This window comes from Salvia hispanica, chromosome 3, assembly GCF_023119035.1.
Source record: "Salvia hispanica cultivar TCC Black 2014 chromosome 3, UniMelb_Shisp_WGS_1.0, whole genome shotgun sequence".
In the NCBI taxonomy this organism is placed as follows: Eukaryota; Viridiplantae; Streptophyta; class Magnoliopsida; order Lamiales; family Lamiaceae; genus Salvia; species Salvia hispanica.
The window spans coordinates 27,189,742-27,205,255 of NC_062967.1; the positions used below are offsets into that span (position 1 = coordinate 27,189,742).

The following is a 15,514-nucleotide window of genomic DNA, read 5'->3' on the forward strand; positions in this document are numbered from 1 at the left end:
ATTGATTTTTCAAGCAATAGATTGACCGGGAACATTCCAAAATCAATTTCCAATATGAGAGGATTAATATCCTTGAATCTATCAAGAAATAGTTTGACGGGGCATATAATTCCAGATATTGGTAAAATGGATATGCTGGATTTTCTTGATCTGTCTCATAACCAGCTCTCTGGCAAGATACCTACAAGTCTGGCAGAAATACACACGCTTGGTTTTCTTGATTTGTCGAACAACAATTTGTCTGGAAAAATTCCAACGGGTACTCAACTTCAGAGCTTCAATGCATCGGCTTATGCTGATAATGATGGACTATGTGGCGACCCACTGCCAAAATGCCCTGGAGATAGCTTGAGGCCATCCACCAATAATCCACGGGAAAACATGAATGAGAACGACGACAACAACCTCTCACTTATGCAAGAAGTTGCCATATCAATAGGCTTTGGTTTTATCTTTGGATTTTGGGGAGTTGTTGGCTCTTTTCTACTAAAGAAATCATGGAGAACTGCATTCTTCAACTTACTTGATGCAGCTGGAGATTGGGTCTACGTCAGGATTGCTGTGTTTGTATCCAAATGCAAACGAGGCTGAAATACTTATGTCAGGTAATATTACCTAAATTCTATCCACTTAAATACATATTTAGTTTAATTGCTACAAATAACATAACATTTACTCGAATTTGTTATATTCACATTACTTTTAGATTTCATTTTATTGATTTATAACATCCCCATTTTTTCAGCGGTGAAATTACACGCTTTAGTGTTCAATCAAGGTCAAACTCATGGATGGTATCTTTCCAACTTACTGTAATTTTGGATTTTTCTTCTTCTTTTTTTTTGTGTGATTTGTGTCAATGCGCTTTTACTTTATTTCAGTTTCTTGCTATCATTTATAAACTGTATGGTAGGTGTGTGTTTGTTTCTTCTTGGAATGAATGTTTGTGTTTTTATATTGATTTTCACTTTGTTTGCATAGTAGGAACATGCATGTATGTGCTCTAGTCTGATTTCTTTCTAAGTTTTGTATATTATGTGGTAATTCTCTACTTTATGTCTGAATCACATTACCTCATTGAAATTCCACATGGAGGACTTTTCAACTAGAATTATTATCATATTCCTTTAATTATAAAAAATTGTCATTGGTGAATGGTGATTGCCATAAATGGTGATCCACACTTTGCTTTGAGACCATATATATCCACATGGAAGACAAGGTGATTCTGCTGGATTTTTATCCGAGCATGTTCGGAATGAGAGCGAGAGTGGCGTTAGCAGTAAAGGACATCGACTGCGAGCACAGAGAGGAGGACTTGCAAAACAAAAGCCAGCTTCTTGAGTCCAACCCCGTTTAGATCCACAACGACAAACCCGTTTGCGGATCGTTTATTATTGTTGAATACATCGACGAGGTGTGGAAGGACAAATCTCCAACGATGTTGCCTCGTGATCCTTACCAACGAGCTCAAGCAAGGTTCTTAGCTGATTATATAGACAAAAAGGTAATATATAAATATAGTTGAACCATATCTTAATTTTATTTTATTTTTAGTCGTAGTCAATTTCAAATAGTTGTCTCTAATAAATTATGTGAAGGTTCGGTGATGCATACCCAAACTCACATTAGTATAATATAATTAATAATGTTTGTTTTGGGCTAAACCCTTGTAATTTTATATGGTTATAGTTTGTATGATTATATATTGCGTGCAACTTTACTTATTTTCTGACTCTAGCAAGTTCGATGATATGTTGATGATGAATTGTAGGTAATGGAAACCGGAAATTGGATATGGTGTGGGGAGGGAGAAAAGAAAGAGGCCGGTAAGAAGGGGTTCGCGGAGATCATGAAACAGATGGAGTAGGAGCTTGGCGATAAGCCCTTTTTCGGCGGCTATAGCTTCGGGTTTTTAGACGTGGCTTTGATCACATATTCCCCATGGTTTCAGACATATGAAACATGCGGCAATTTTAGCATTCAACAAGACTATCCCAAACTGAACTCATGGGTAAAGAGGTGTTTGGAGATAGATAATGTGTCTAAATCATTGGCAGATCCCGATAACGTTTATAACTACTATTTGACTCTTAAGAAAAATGCGACCTTTATAAATTTCTATTCAGTTATTAATAAATAAAAGGACTAGCATTTTCACTAGTCTTTTGTCAATCATGATGTATTTTCCATGGGAAAATAGTTAATATAGTGTTGTACGATATTTACTTTAAGCCTTTCCCATAATCCCATTAATAACTTATCTTATTATCTAGGACAAGCAAATTAAACACGCAAACTATTTCTTATTATGATAGTAATATGCATTAACCACACAAAGATCTGGTCATCGATTCAAAGGATAAAACATTTAGTGAATAAATGTGATAAAATTGGTTCTATTTTAATTTTGGTAAAATTAAAATTTACAATCAAACATCGCTTTGCTATTATGTAGAATTTTGTTATTGAACATGACTTGGAGTCTTGGATAAATATATTTTACTTTGTAATCCCCTGTCTTATAAAAATAATCTCCTTTTTCAATTTTAGTTCATCCCATAAATTTAATCCAATTCTATTTTTAGTAATTTTTCCCCTGTGAATCTCATTTCTTTTTACCTTTCTCCTACTTTATAAAATTTCACTTTCAAAAACATATCTTCTTCAAAATCTATATTTTTTTTGGACAAGGAGTATTTTGCAATTATTGAAAAGTTTCTCTGGTTATTTAGTGATGAAGTAATTTCCAGGAAACCATGATTTTTAGCTTTAGATCACCTCGTGACTTTTTTTTCATACTGAATTTATCACATGGCTACATTTTTTCTTGTAGTACAATAATTGTTGAAAAAGCTCTCACGAGTCACATCAATTAGTACTGTAGTCAATTATTGGAAACGACTTGACTCAAGTCTTCGGTAAATTAATTAGGATAACAACAATGGAATTAAATAAATACTCCCTTAGTCCGTCACTTTGGGATTCCATATTTCATTAACTCATTAATACTCACATTTTATTATAAAACTAATACTTTAAAATTAAGATCCATATCCCACCAACTTTTTCAACTCACTTTCCATTTGATTTTTTAAAATCCGTGTCGGATCAAAGTGTCCCAAATTATGTGGGACGGGGAGAGTATATCGTTAGCGTTATAAGTAGATACTTCCTCCGTTCCTAAAAATTTGTCACTTATTTCTTTTTTCGTCCGTCCCTAAAAAATTGTCAGCTTTCACTTTTACCATTTTTGGTAGTGGACGCCATATTCCACTAACTCATTCTCACTCACATTTTATTTTAAAACTAATATATAAAAGTAGAACCCACATGCCACCAACTTTTTCAATCCACTTTCTATTACATTTCTTAAAATCCGTGCAGGGTCAAATGGTGTCAAATTTTAAGGGACAAGAGAGAGTACTAAAAAGTAAGAAAAAAAAGAGGTAAAGTGAATAAAGTAGAAAATAAATAAAGTAAAGAGAATAAAGTAAAAGAGAGAAAGTAAAAATTAGAAAAAAAATGTTACTCCCTCCGTCCCGCTTTAGGAGTCCCGGTTGAGTCCGGCACATGTTTTAAGAAAGAAGTGTTTGAGTGTGTAATAAATAAATATTGTAATAGATGTTGGGACCCACTTTTAATTGAGTGTCCAATAAATAAATGTTGTAGTGGATGTTGGGATCCACTTTTAATATTTTTTTATTAGTTGTTGTGGATGTTGGGATCCACTTTTAACACTTTGTAGGTATTTTTTATTAATTTATCTCAACCGGGACTCCTAAAGCGGGACGTCCAAAATTGATCAACCGAAACTCCTAAAGCGGGACGTAGTAACTTCATGTTTTAGTCTAAAGGTTAAATTAACAGTTATCCTATATCACTACTCTATGTTGGAAATTATTTCGTCTTTTGAAACACCAACCCGATTTCTACACAATGTTATCTTGAATTATTTCGTCTAAGGTCTTAGATAGTACAAGTTTTTAGATTTAGATAATTTGGTAAGTACTCCCTCCGTTCCATAGTAACAAAGACGTTTCTTTTCGGCACGGAGATTAAGAAAATTGTGTTAGGTGAGTTAAGTAAAGAGAGAATAAAGTGGAAATGAAAACGGAAGAGAGATGAAAAGAGAATAAAGTAAGAGAGAGTAAAGTAGGTGTGGAGAAATGTGTTGACTTTTACTAAAAAAGGAAATGACTGTATTACTATGGAACGTGCCGAAATGACAAAATAACTCTATTACTATGGAACGGAGGGAGTACAAAAGAGTCGGATATAAATAAAATTTCAAAAGATTTATTTTGGAAGAATATCAGTTTACATAATCACAAATTATGTTTCAATTTATAATGTACATATTTTTAGTAATAATAATTTAGTCAACTATGTGTCATTTTTCTTCTCTGATTTGGAACGCAATCCTTACGTTCAATTTTTTTATATGTTGAAAAAAATATAAAAGCTCGGACCTCTTTTTACGTTATACTATATCTTATCATGAATTATATCTTAAAAAATTATTTTTATATGATTTGTGATTATAACTTAGTCAAGTGTCACTTTCTTATTTTTACGCTATGTTATCATGAATAATTTCGTCTTTGATAGTACAATTTTAAGATTGAGAAAAATTTGGTAAGTAGAAAAGAGTCGGATATATATAAAATTTCAAAAGATTTATTTTGTAGAATTATTTTAACAAAGAATATAGTAACAATAAGTAATTACTTACTTATAATTTTTCGCTTCGACCAAAATAATGAATATGGTTCGTTCAATTTTTCATTTCATTGATGTAAAAATCATATTGTACAATCTTCATGCATGTACAGTTAAATTTCCACATTAAATTGATGGAAGAATATCTTTGTACATAATCACGAATTATGTTTCAATTTATAATGTACATATTTTTAGTGATAATAATTTAGTCAACCTTCGCTTTACTATGTGTCATTTTTCTTCTCTGATTTGGAACGCAATCCTTACGTTCAAATTTTTTATATGTTGAAAAACTTTTTCGTAATATAAAAGCTCGGACCTCTTTTTACGTTATACTATATCTTATCATGAATTATATCTTAAAAATTTATTTTTATATGATTTGTGATTATAACTTAGTCAAGTTTCACTTTCTTGTTTTGTGTTTCAAGTTGACTGTCAAATTGTTGAGGTATGTTGGATTTCAATTTAGAGATTTTGCCTATTTAAACTGTTACTCTTGAGGTACTTGAGTATCTTACAAAATACAATTCACTTCAATACATGAGTCAAGAGAGTATGATTTTTGAAAAAAGAATAGCAATCAAATTTGTTCTTGTTGTTCTTTCTTGTGTGTTTGTTTCAGGAGATGCAGAAGTGAGATGCATCGAGAGCGAGAGAGAAGCTCTTCTTAGCTTCAAGAATGGCACCATCGACGAGGATGGTTTTCTCTCGTCGTGGCGAAGCAACGAATGCTGTGAATGGGATGGTGTTGAGTGCAGCAACACCACTGGTCATGTCATCGCCCTCAAATGTGATAATTTTGGATTGCAAGGTGAGCTTCGTTCTTCATTGGTGGAGTTGCATCATTTAATTCATCTTGACCTCAGTTGGAATGATTTCGGAGGCATTCCAATCCCGGAATTCATTGGTTCCATGAAACAATTGCAACACTTGTCTCTTCATGATTCTAATTTTTCTGGGGTTGTTCCTCCACAGTTTGGAAACCTTACCAATCTACGCTCACTTGATCTCTCGTTTAACTCTTTGACTTCAATGTCTCTTTCTATACTTGGTTCTGTGTTGGAATCACTCCAAATACTAAACTTGTCTGGAAATCAATTCAACGGATCGATCCCAGACCTGAGACCATTTCCTTCGTTGACACACTTGGACCTCTCCGGAAACAACTTTACAGGTCCCATTCCTCTGAGTCTTGGCCAACTCTCCGAGCTTCAAAATCTATATCTTTCTTATAATTCTTTGGAAGGTTTAGTGTCTGAATCCCACTTCATAAAGCTTGATAAATTAACTACACTGGATTTATCATTCAATCCATTATTGAACTTGGATATTGCCCCTGATTGGAGTCCTCCTTTTCAGTTGAGTAGAATATATTTAGCTGAGTGCGATGTGGGTCCATATTTTCCAAAGTGGATACGATCTCAGAGGAATTTGTCATCCCTTGATCTCACTAGTGCCAATATAAGAGATGAAGTCCCCATATGGTTGTGGAATACGTCTTCCTTATTAGATGTCTTAAGTCTCTCCGACAATCAAATAAGTGGTACGATTCCGAATCTCTCATCCACCTCCATCATGTTTATGGATGTTAGTTACAATCAATTCTCAGGTCCTATACCATTATTTCCTGCAACTACTTATGAGATTCATTGAGTGGAAATATGTTTTCCGGTTCAATTTCATCTATTTGTGAAACTCACCATGATCGGCTTGAGACTCTTCGCCTCTCCAATAATCTGTTGGAAGGACAGGTTCCCAACTGCTGGGAGAAAATGCCGGGATTAAACTCCATCAATTTGGCTAACAACAAATTTTCAGGTGAAATACCTGCCTCGTTGGTCGAGTTACGAAACCTTGGTGCCCTACAGATGCATGGTAATAATTTATCTGGTGAGTTGCCTTATAGTTTGAGACATTGCCAAGCATTGAGAATCATTGATGTTGAAGGGAACAAGTTAACAGGAGAGATCCCCACTTGGATTGGCCAGTTGCATAGCATGCTAATTCTAAATCTTCGCGGAAATAAATTGCATGGCAGTATTCCTTCCCAGATATGCAATCTTACAAATATTCAAATTCTGGATTTGTCGATTAATAACTTTTCTTCAATAATACCTGATTGCTTCAACAATTTTACTGTCTTGTCTAGAAAGTATATCCAAAATCTAGAATTTGATGAAATTCTTTTTGTTTCGCTAGACCTTATGAATGGAAATAAGCACAATGGATATTCATCATTTCAATGGAAAGGCAAGGAATCGGATTATTGGAATAATGTCAAATGGCTCAAACTCATTGATTTTTCTAGCAATAGATTGACCGGAAACATTCCCAAATCGTTTTCCACTTTGAGGGGATTAATATCCTTGAATCTATCAAGAAATAGTTTGACAGGATATATAATTCCAGATATTGGTAATATGGAGGTGCTAGATGCTCTTGATTTATCTCACAACCAACTCTCTGGCAAAATACCTACAAGTTTAGCAAAGATAAACACTCTTGGTTTTCTTGATTTGTCGAACAACGATTTGTCCGGAAAAATTCCAACGGGCACTCAACTTCAGAGCTTCAATGCATCGGCTTATGATGATAATGATGGACTATGTGGCGACCCTCTACCAAAGTGCCCCGGAGATATCTTGAGGCCATCCACCACTAATTCGAAGGGAAACATGAATGAGAAAGACAGCGTCTTCTCATTTATGCAAGAAGTTGGGATATCAATGGGCTTTGGTTTTATCTTTGGATTTTGGGGAGTTATTGGTACATTCATATGGAAGAAATCATGGAGAATTGCATTCTTCAACTTGTTGGATGTTGTTGGAGATTGGTTCTATGTCAGGATTGTTGTGTTTGTATCCAAATGGAGAAGAAATTGAAATGCAATACAGGTAATATCAACTACATTTCATTTACTCGAATTTGTTACATTCACATTACTTTAAAATATTGCAACCAAGATTTTATTTTTTAGATTGATAACATTACCAATTTTTTCAGCGGTGACACTACTCGCTTTAGAGATGAATCAAGGTGAACAATCTCTTAGCTGGTGATCTTATTTCTAAGTTATTGTAATTTTAATGTTTTAGTGTTTTTACTTTCCTTTGTAAACTGTATGTTGGTATGTACTCTCTCCGTCCCTGAAAATTTGTCCTCTATTTCCTTTTCCGTCTGTCCCACAAAATTTGTCCCCTTTGGAATTTACCTAAAATAGACTATCAAAATACCCTTTACTTTTCCCCCAAATTCTAATGTGGGACCCATACTTCACTACACATCTGCATTTAATACAAAGTCAAACACATTTTCTTAAAACTCGTGACCGGTCAAAAGGGGACAAAATATGGGGGACGGAGGGAGTATTTGTTTTTTCTAGGCATGGATGTTTGCGTTTTTGTACTTTCACTCACTCTGTTTTCATAGTAGGAAAATGCTATGCTTATGCAATATTTTTCTCTAAACTATAAATAGCCAACAATATATACCCTGGGTGTTTAAGAAATTGGACTTTCTTAATAATTTTTCTTTTACTAGTCGAGTCTAACTAAAAAAAAAAATTAATTCTTCATTTTACTAATGAGAAAATCATGTACAATTTTTAAATTCTACCAACATATTGAATTTGTTAATCATGGTCAAACAAAAACTATTTAAAAAATTTGGTTTTGAAAATAAAAACATGGTACTCCCAATGTGTTATGTATTTTGAATAACAAAATTAATTTAGTAATGAATAATAATTAAAATGTCAAATTACCTAATGGGCCTAAACTGATATTGCTGAAACAAAGTCCACCTAAGGGAGGTTGATCAACTTTAGGTGGGCTTAAAATGGGCCGAAAATTAATGTCACTATCTTTTAATCATTTTATATCGTTTTTATTTCGACAATTTTAGTATAACTATAATTCACTAACTAAACTGACACAAATTAGGTGACTTATATCTCTGAGTTATTGGTTGAAATTAGAGGAGTGTTTTACTAATCCAACAATTTATTGTATGATTTTTTTTCAAAAACTAGTACATAAAATAGTAAAATTTGTAATAACATATGTCATGACAGAAACATAACTTTGCTAATTTGTAATTTTTCTTTGATTTTCAATTCTTACGAGAAATTATATTATTAATTTATGATCAGTACTATACCAGATATATTCTTATCTTTTACTCCCTCCGTCCACAAACAATAGATCTATTGTTGTTCGGCACAGGTTTTAATGTAGAATTGGTAAAGTAAGAGAGATGAGGAAAAAAAGTAGGTAAAGTAAGAGAGATATGGAGAAAAAGTGAGTAAAGTATGAGAGATAAACTTTCCATTTTAGAAAGTGATCTATTTTTTGTGGACGTCCCAAAATGGCAAAAGTGATCTATTTTTTTTGTACGGAGAGAGTATTTTTTTTATTTGAGAATTTATTATCATCGTATATAATCACTACGAATTGTCTTTCAATTTATTATGTACAATATTTTAAGTCTTTTTGTCTTTTTTTCCATTGATTTTGAACGCAATTCTTACGTTAAATTTTGTTTATATCTTGGAATAAGTGCTCAATTTACGAAATAGTTTCCATTGTATTTACTTTTATTCGTATACTTTATGTTGGTGACTTGGTGTGTCTTGCTTCTTTAAATGAAAATGTGTTTTTTTCGTAGTCTAAGACAGACAAATACACAATGCATTAACCTTGATTTCAAAAGACTGGATAGAATTGAAATTTACTGAATATAATCACGATTTCATCGACTCCACGTCACTCGTATACAGGGGCGGAGCCAGTCCTTAAGCAGTCGGGGCAAACGCCCCCCTCACCTTTATAAATATATAAATTCTTCATATTGTTGATGATAAAATTCTAGTAATCATGGTCAACGAACTACTCCTATACTTAAACAAGATAAATTAGAGTCGACTAGTAAAGAAAAATTATTAAGAAAGTATAGTTTCTTAAACACCCAATTCTTTCACACTATTTATATGAGGTCCAGACCCGAGAAGGAAACTAAAATATGAAAAAAAAAATGAACAAGCTGTAGACATGAACCCCTATAGAAGTATAGAATTCTATAAGTCCTAAGAAAAAAATGAGAAAATGAAAAAGTAGAGAATTCTAGAAGAAAAAAAAAAGTAGGATGAAAACTTTAGAACAAACATATATACGTAGAAAATGAACCCCTACATTGTTCGTTCAACGTATTAGTAAATTAACACATTTCTTAATAATTTCTCTTTTACTAATCGACTCTAACTAAACTGAAAAATATAATTCATGTTGAACTAATTAGTGAATTCTTCATTTTACTAATGAGAAAATCATGTACAATATTTAAATTCCGCCAAAATATTCAATTTTTGTTAATCTAGGTCAAACAAAAAATATTTAAAAATTGGTTTTGAAAAGAAAAACATGTTACCCCAAATGATTTATATATATATGAATTACGAAATTAATGTAATGAATAATAATTAATTAAACGACAAAACTAATGGGCCTAAACTGATATTGCTTAAACAAAGACCACAACGGAGGTTGATAAAATTTAGCTGGGCCTAATGGGCCCAAAAATTAATGTCACTATCTTTTAATCGTTTTATTTCTGCAATTTTTATTTTCTTATCTATAAGTATAACCATTATTCACTATACTAAACTCACACAAATTGGGTGACTTATATTGGGTTGAAATTAGAGGAGTGTTGTACTAATTTAATTGCGTTTCATCATCCATAATTAATCCAACAAATTTTTTAAGATAATTCAAAAATTAGTAGAAAATTTATAATAACACATGACATGACACAAATAACTCTAGGAAAAAAAATTCATGAACACAAAATATATTAGTTTTTAATATAATCAAACATAACTTTGCTATTTTGTGAAATAACTTTTCTTTGAATTTGGGCTCAAGTTCTTACACGAAATTATACTACCTATTGTTTATGAATCAGTCAACTCATCTGAGTTTTTTGTATTTGTTTTGAATACCACATATATTTTATCTTTTCTTTTGTATTTATTGGAGAATTTATAATCTTCGTATATAATCATTACGAATTGTCTTCCAATTTATTATGTAATATTTTAAGTGATCATGAATTAGTCAAACTTCGCTTTACTATTGGTCCTTTTCCGTTGATTTTTAACGCAATTCTTACGTTAAACTTTGTTTATATATCGGAAGAAAAGTGATTAATGTAAAACTATATAAAATGCATAGTTAAAAAATAAATTTCAGCCATTAGATGAATTTTTAAAACATGGAGTTCACTATAAGAGCGTTTTCGTGCACTCCGTGTTTTCAAATTCACTAAACATGAATTTGAAAACACGAACCAACTAAACCTAGACCCTTCACTATAATGACATTTGCGTTCAATCCGTGTTTTCAAATCTATGTTACGAACTAAAACGCCTTTATAATAAACTAAAACAAATTTATAGTGACCAAACGCAGTTATAGTGAACTCCGCGTTCTAGCGTATAGTTATGCATTAAAGTAATAGTTGTCCTATATCACTACTCTATGTTGGAAAATTATTTCGTTTTTTAAAACACCAACCCAATTTCTACGCTATGTTATCATGAATTATTTCGTCTTTAATAGTACAATTTTAAGATTGAGAAAATTTTGGTAAGTAGAAAAGAGTCGGATATAAATAAATGAGTTAAAATTTCAAAATATTTATTTTGTAGAATTATTATAACAAAGAATATAACAATAAGTAGTTACATATTTTATAATTTTTCGCTTCGACCAAAATTATGAATATGGTTCGTTCAATTCTTCATTTCATTGATGTAAAAATCATATTGTACAATCTTCATGCATGTACAGTTAAATTTCCACATTAAATTGATGGAAGAATATCTTTGTACATAATCACGAATTATTTTTAGTGATAATAATTTAGTCAACCTTCGCTTTACAATGTGTCTCATTTCTTCTCAGATTTGGAACGCAATCCTTACGTTCAAATTTTTTATATGTTGAAAAAAAATTGCGTAATATAAAAGCTCGGACCTCTTTTTACGTTATACTATATCTTATCATGAATTATATCTTAAAATTTTATTTTTATATGATTTGTGATTATAACTTAGTCAAGTGTCACTTTCTTGTTTTGTTTTTCAAGTTGACTGTCAAATCGTCGAGGTATGTTGGATATCAATTAAGAGATTTTTCCTATTTAAACGGTTACTCTTGAGATACAATTGAGTCTCCTACAAAATACAATTCACTTCAATACATGAGCGAAGAGAGTATGATTTCTGAAAAAAGAATAGCAATCAAATTTGTTCTTGTTGTTCTTTCTTGTGTGTTTGTTTCAGGAGATGCAAAAGTGAGATGCATCGAGAGCGAGAGAGAAGCTCTTCTTAGCTTCAAGAATGGCACCATCGACGAGGATGGTTTTCTCTCGTCGTGGCGAAGCAACGAATGCTGTGAATGGGATGGTGTTGAGTGCAGCAACACCACTGGTCATGTCATCGCCCTCAAATGTCATAATTTTGGATTGCAAGGTGAGCTTCGTTCTTCATTGGTGGAGTTGCATCATTTAATTTATCTTGACCTCAGTTGGAATGATTTCGGAGGCATTCCAATCCCGGAATTCATTGGATCCATTAAAACAGTTGCAACACTTGTCTCTTCATGATTCTAATTTTTCTGGGGTTGTTCCTCCACAGTTTGGAAACCTTACCAATCTACGCTCACTTGATCTCTCGTTTAACTCTTTGACTCCAATGTCTCTTTCTATACTTGGTTTTGTGTTGGAATCACTCCAAATACTAACCTTGTCTGGAAATCAATTCAACGGATCAATCCCAGACCTGAGACCATTTCCTTCGTTGACACACTTGGACCTCTCCGGAAACAACTTTACAGGTCCCGTTCCTCTGAGTCTTGGCCAACTCTCCGAGCTTCAAAATCTAGATCTTTCTTTTAATTCTTTGGAAGGTTTAGTGTCTGAATCCCACTTCATTAAGCTTGATAAGTTAAAGTCCTTAGATTTATCCTACAATCCATTATTGAACTTGGATATTGCCCCTGATTGGAGTCCTCCTTTTCAGTTGAGTATTATATCTTTAGCTGAGTGCGATGTGGGTCCATATTTTCCAAAGTGGATACGATCTCAGAGGAATTTGTCATCCCTTGATCTCACTAGTGCCAATATAAGAGATGAAGTCCCTATATGGTTGTGGAATACGTCTTCCTTATTAAATGTCTTAAGTCTCTCCGACAATCAAATAAGTGGTACGATTCCGAATCTCTCATCCACCTCCATCATGTTTATGGATGTTAGTTACAATCAATTCTCAGGTCCTATACCATTATTTCCTGCAACTACTTATGAGATTATGAGTGGAAATATGTTTTCCGGGTCAATTTCATCTATTTGTGAAACACACCACGATCAGCTTGAGACTCTTCGCCTCTCCAATAATCTGTTGGAAGGACAGGTTCCCAACTGCTGGGAGAAAATGCCGGGATTAAACTCCATCAATTTGGCTAACAACAAATTTACAGGTGAAATACCTGCCTCGTTGGTCGAGTTACGAAACCTTGGTGCCCTACAGATGCATGGTAATAATTTATCTGGTGAGTTGCCTTATAGTTTGAGACATTGCCAAGCATTGAGAATCATTGATGTTGAAGGGAACAAGTTAACAGGAGAGATCCCCACTTGGATTGGCCAGTTGCATAGCATGCTAATTCTAAATCTTCGTGGAAATAAATTGCATGGCAGTATTCCTTCCCAGATATGCAATCTTACAAATATTCAAATTCTGGATTTGTCGATAAATAACTTTTCTTCGATAATACCTGATTGCTTCAACAATTTTACTGTCTTGTCTAGAAAGTATATCCAAAATCTAGAATTTGATGAAATTCTTTTTGTTTCGCTAGACCTTATGAATGGAAATAAGCACAATGGATATTCATCATTTCAATGGAAAGGCAAGGAATCGGATTATTGGAATAATGTCAAATGGCTCAAACTCATTGATTTTTCTAGCAATAGATTGACCGGAAACATTCCCAAATCGTTTTCCACTATGAGGGGATTAATATCCTTGAATCTATCAAGAAATAGTTTGACAGATATATAATTCCAGATATTGGTAATATGGAGGTGCTAGATGCTCTTGATCTATCTCACAACCAACTCTCTGGCAAGATACCTACAAGTTTGGCAGGAATACACACTCTTGGTTTTCTTGATTTGTCGAACAACGATTTGTCTGGAAAAATTCCAACGGGTACTCAACTTCAGAGCTTCAATGCATCGTATTATGCCGGTAATGACGGACTATGTGGCAACCCTCTACCAAAGTGCCCCGGAGATATCTTGAGGCCATCCACCACTAATTCGAAGGGAAATATATATGATAAAGACGACGTCTTCTCATTTATGCAAGAGGTTGGCATATCAATGGGCTTTGGTTTTATCTTTGGATTTTGGGGAGTTATTGGTTCGTTCATATTGAAGAAATCATGGAGAATTGCATTCTTCAACTTGTTGGATGCTGTTGGAGATTGGTTCTACGTAAGGATTGTTGTCTTTGTATCCAAATGGAGAAGAAATTGAAATGCAATACAGGTAATATCAACTACATTTCATTTACTCGAATTTGTTATATTCACATTACTTTAAAATATTGCAATCAAGATTTTATTTTTTGAATTTATAACATTCCCAATTTTTTTCAGCGGTGACACTGCTCGCTTTAGAGATGAAACAAGGTGAACAAACTCGGAGCTGGTGATCTTATTTCTAAGTTATTGTAATTTTAATTTTTTAGTGTTTTTACTTTCCTTTGTAAACTCTATGTTGGTATGTATTTGTTTTTTTCTAGACATGGATGTTTGTGTTTTTGTACGTTCACTCACTTTGTTTTGTTTTCATAGTAGGAAAATGTTATGCTTATGCACTATTTTTCTCTAAACTATAAATAGCCAATAATACCTTGGGTGTTTAAGAAACTTGAGCTTTCTTAATAATTTTTCTTTTACTAGTCGACTCTAACTAAAATAAAAAAATATATAGTAGTTCTTCGTTGAACGTACTAGAGAATTCTTCATTTTACTAATGAGAAAATCATGTACAAATTTTAAATTCCGCCAACATATTCAATTTGTTAATCATGGACAAACAAAAACTATTTCAAAAAATTGGTTTTGAAAATAAAAACATGTTACTCCAAATGAGTTATGTATTTTGAATAACAAAATTAATTTAGTAATGATTAATAATTAAAATGTCAAACCTAATGTCGCTATCTTTCAATCGTTTTTATTTCGACAATTTTAGTATAACTATAATTCACTAACTAAACTGACACAAATTGGGTGACTTATATCTCTGAATTATTGGGTGAAATTAGAGGAGGAGTGTTTTACTAATCCAACAATTTATTGTATACTATTTTTTTTCAAAAAATAGTACTCCTAAAATAGTAAAATTTGTAATAACATATGACACGACAAACAACTAGGAAAAAAAATCATAAAAATAAAATTTTATGAGTTTGTAATATCGTCAAACATAACTTTGCTAATTTGTAATTTTTCTTTGATTTTCAACTTCTTACGCGAAATTATATTATTTATGAATCAGTCAAACTTATGTGAGTTTTTTGTATTTGAGTTTTGAATACAAGATATATTTTTATCTTTTGTTTTGTATTTATTGGTGAATTTATTATCTTCGTATATAATCACTACGAATTGTCTGTCAATTTATTATGTATAATATTTTAATGATGATTTAGCTA

At 32.5% G+C, this 15,514-nt stretch overlaps 5 protein-coding genes and 1 pseudogene across 6 annotated transcripts; all 6 read left to right on the forward strand.

The window, feature by feature from the left end:
• Nucleotides 1-126: 126 nt before the first annotated feature.
• On the forward strand, nt 127-591 carry LOC125209738 (receptor-like protein EIX2). Its single transcript, XM_048109323.1, has one exon. The coding sequence runs from the start codon at nt 127-129 to the stop codon at nt 589-591; it is 465 nt and encodes a 154-aa protein (XP_047965280.1).
• A 178-nt stretch (nt 592-769) lies between these two features.
• On the forward strand, nt 770-2,143 carry LOC125209739 (annotated as a pseudogene).
• A 3,125-nt stretch (nt 2,144-5,268) lies between these two features.
• LOC125209740 (receptor-like protein EIX2) lies at nt 5,269-6,381 on the forward strand. Its single transcript, XM_048109324.1, has one exon. The coding sequence runs from the start codon at nt 5,269-5,271 to the stop codon at nt 6,379-6,381; it is 1,113 nt and encodes a 370-aa protein (XP_047965281.1).
• Nucleotides 6,382-6,558: 177 nt separating this feature from the next.
• LOC125216618 (receptor-like protein EIX2) lies at nt 6,559-14,619 on the forward strand. 2 transcript variants are annotated; one of them, XM_048118370.1, is made up of 2 exons: nt 6,559-7,622; nt 14,451-14,619. In XM_048118370.1, the coding sequence occupies exon 1, from the start codon at nt 6,597-6,599 to the stop codon at nt 7,608-7,610; it is 1,014 nt and encodes a 337-aa protein (XP_047974327.1). In that variant the 5' UTR covers nt 6,559-6,596; the 3' UTR covers nt 7,611-7,622; nt 14,451-14,619. The 2 variants fall into 2 exon arrangements, with proteins under 2 accessions (XP_047974327.1, XP_047974326.1); XM_048118369.1 differs by lacking the exon at nt 14,451-14,619 and adding an exon at nt 7,732-7,862.
• Nucleotides 11,989-13,849, forward strand: LOC125209742 (receptor-like protein EIX2). Its single transcript, XM_048109325.1, has 3 exons — nt 11,989-12,001; nt 12,071-12,259; nt 12,315-13,849. The coding sequence occupies exons 1-3, from the start codon at nt 11,989-11,991 to the stop codon at nt 13,847-13,849; spliced, it is 1,737 nt and encodes a 578-aa protein (XP_047965282.1).
• LOC125209743 (receptor-like protein EIX2) lies at nt 13,867-14,328 on the forward strand. The gene has a single exon (XM_048109326.1). It carries the CDS (start codon nt 13,867-13,869, stop codon nt 14,326-14,328), a length of 462 nt encoding a protein of 153 aa, XP_047965283.1.
• Nucleotides 14,620-15,514: the final 895 nt, after the last annotated feature.

What these genes read in the sequence shown, in the direction of transcription:
- LOC125209738 (XM_048109323.1), top strand. Translation starts at nt 127, where the DNA reads ATGGATATGCTGGATTTTCTTGATCTGTCTCATAACCAGCTCTCTGGC.
- LOC125209740 (XM_048109324.1), top strand. Translation starts at nt 5,269, where the DNA reads ATGAGTCAAGAGAGTATGATTTTTGAAAAAAGAATAGCAATCAAATTT.
- LOC125216618 (XM_048118370.1), top strand. Translation starts at nt 6,597, where the DNA reads ATGCATGGTAATAATTTATCTGGTGAGTTGCCTTATAGTTTGAGACAT.
- LOC125209742 (XM_048109325.1), top strand. An exon ending in TCATAATTTTGGATTGCAAG is followed by an intron (nt 12,260 to 12,314) that starts GTGAGCTTCGTT and finishes TCTTGACCTCAG; the next exon opens with TTGGAATGATTTCGGAGGCA.
- LOC125209743 (XM_048109326.1), top strand. Translation starts at nt 13,867, where the DNA reads ATGGAGGTGCTAGATGCTCTTGATCTATCTCACAACCAACTCTCTGGC.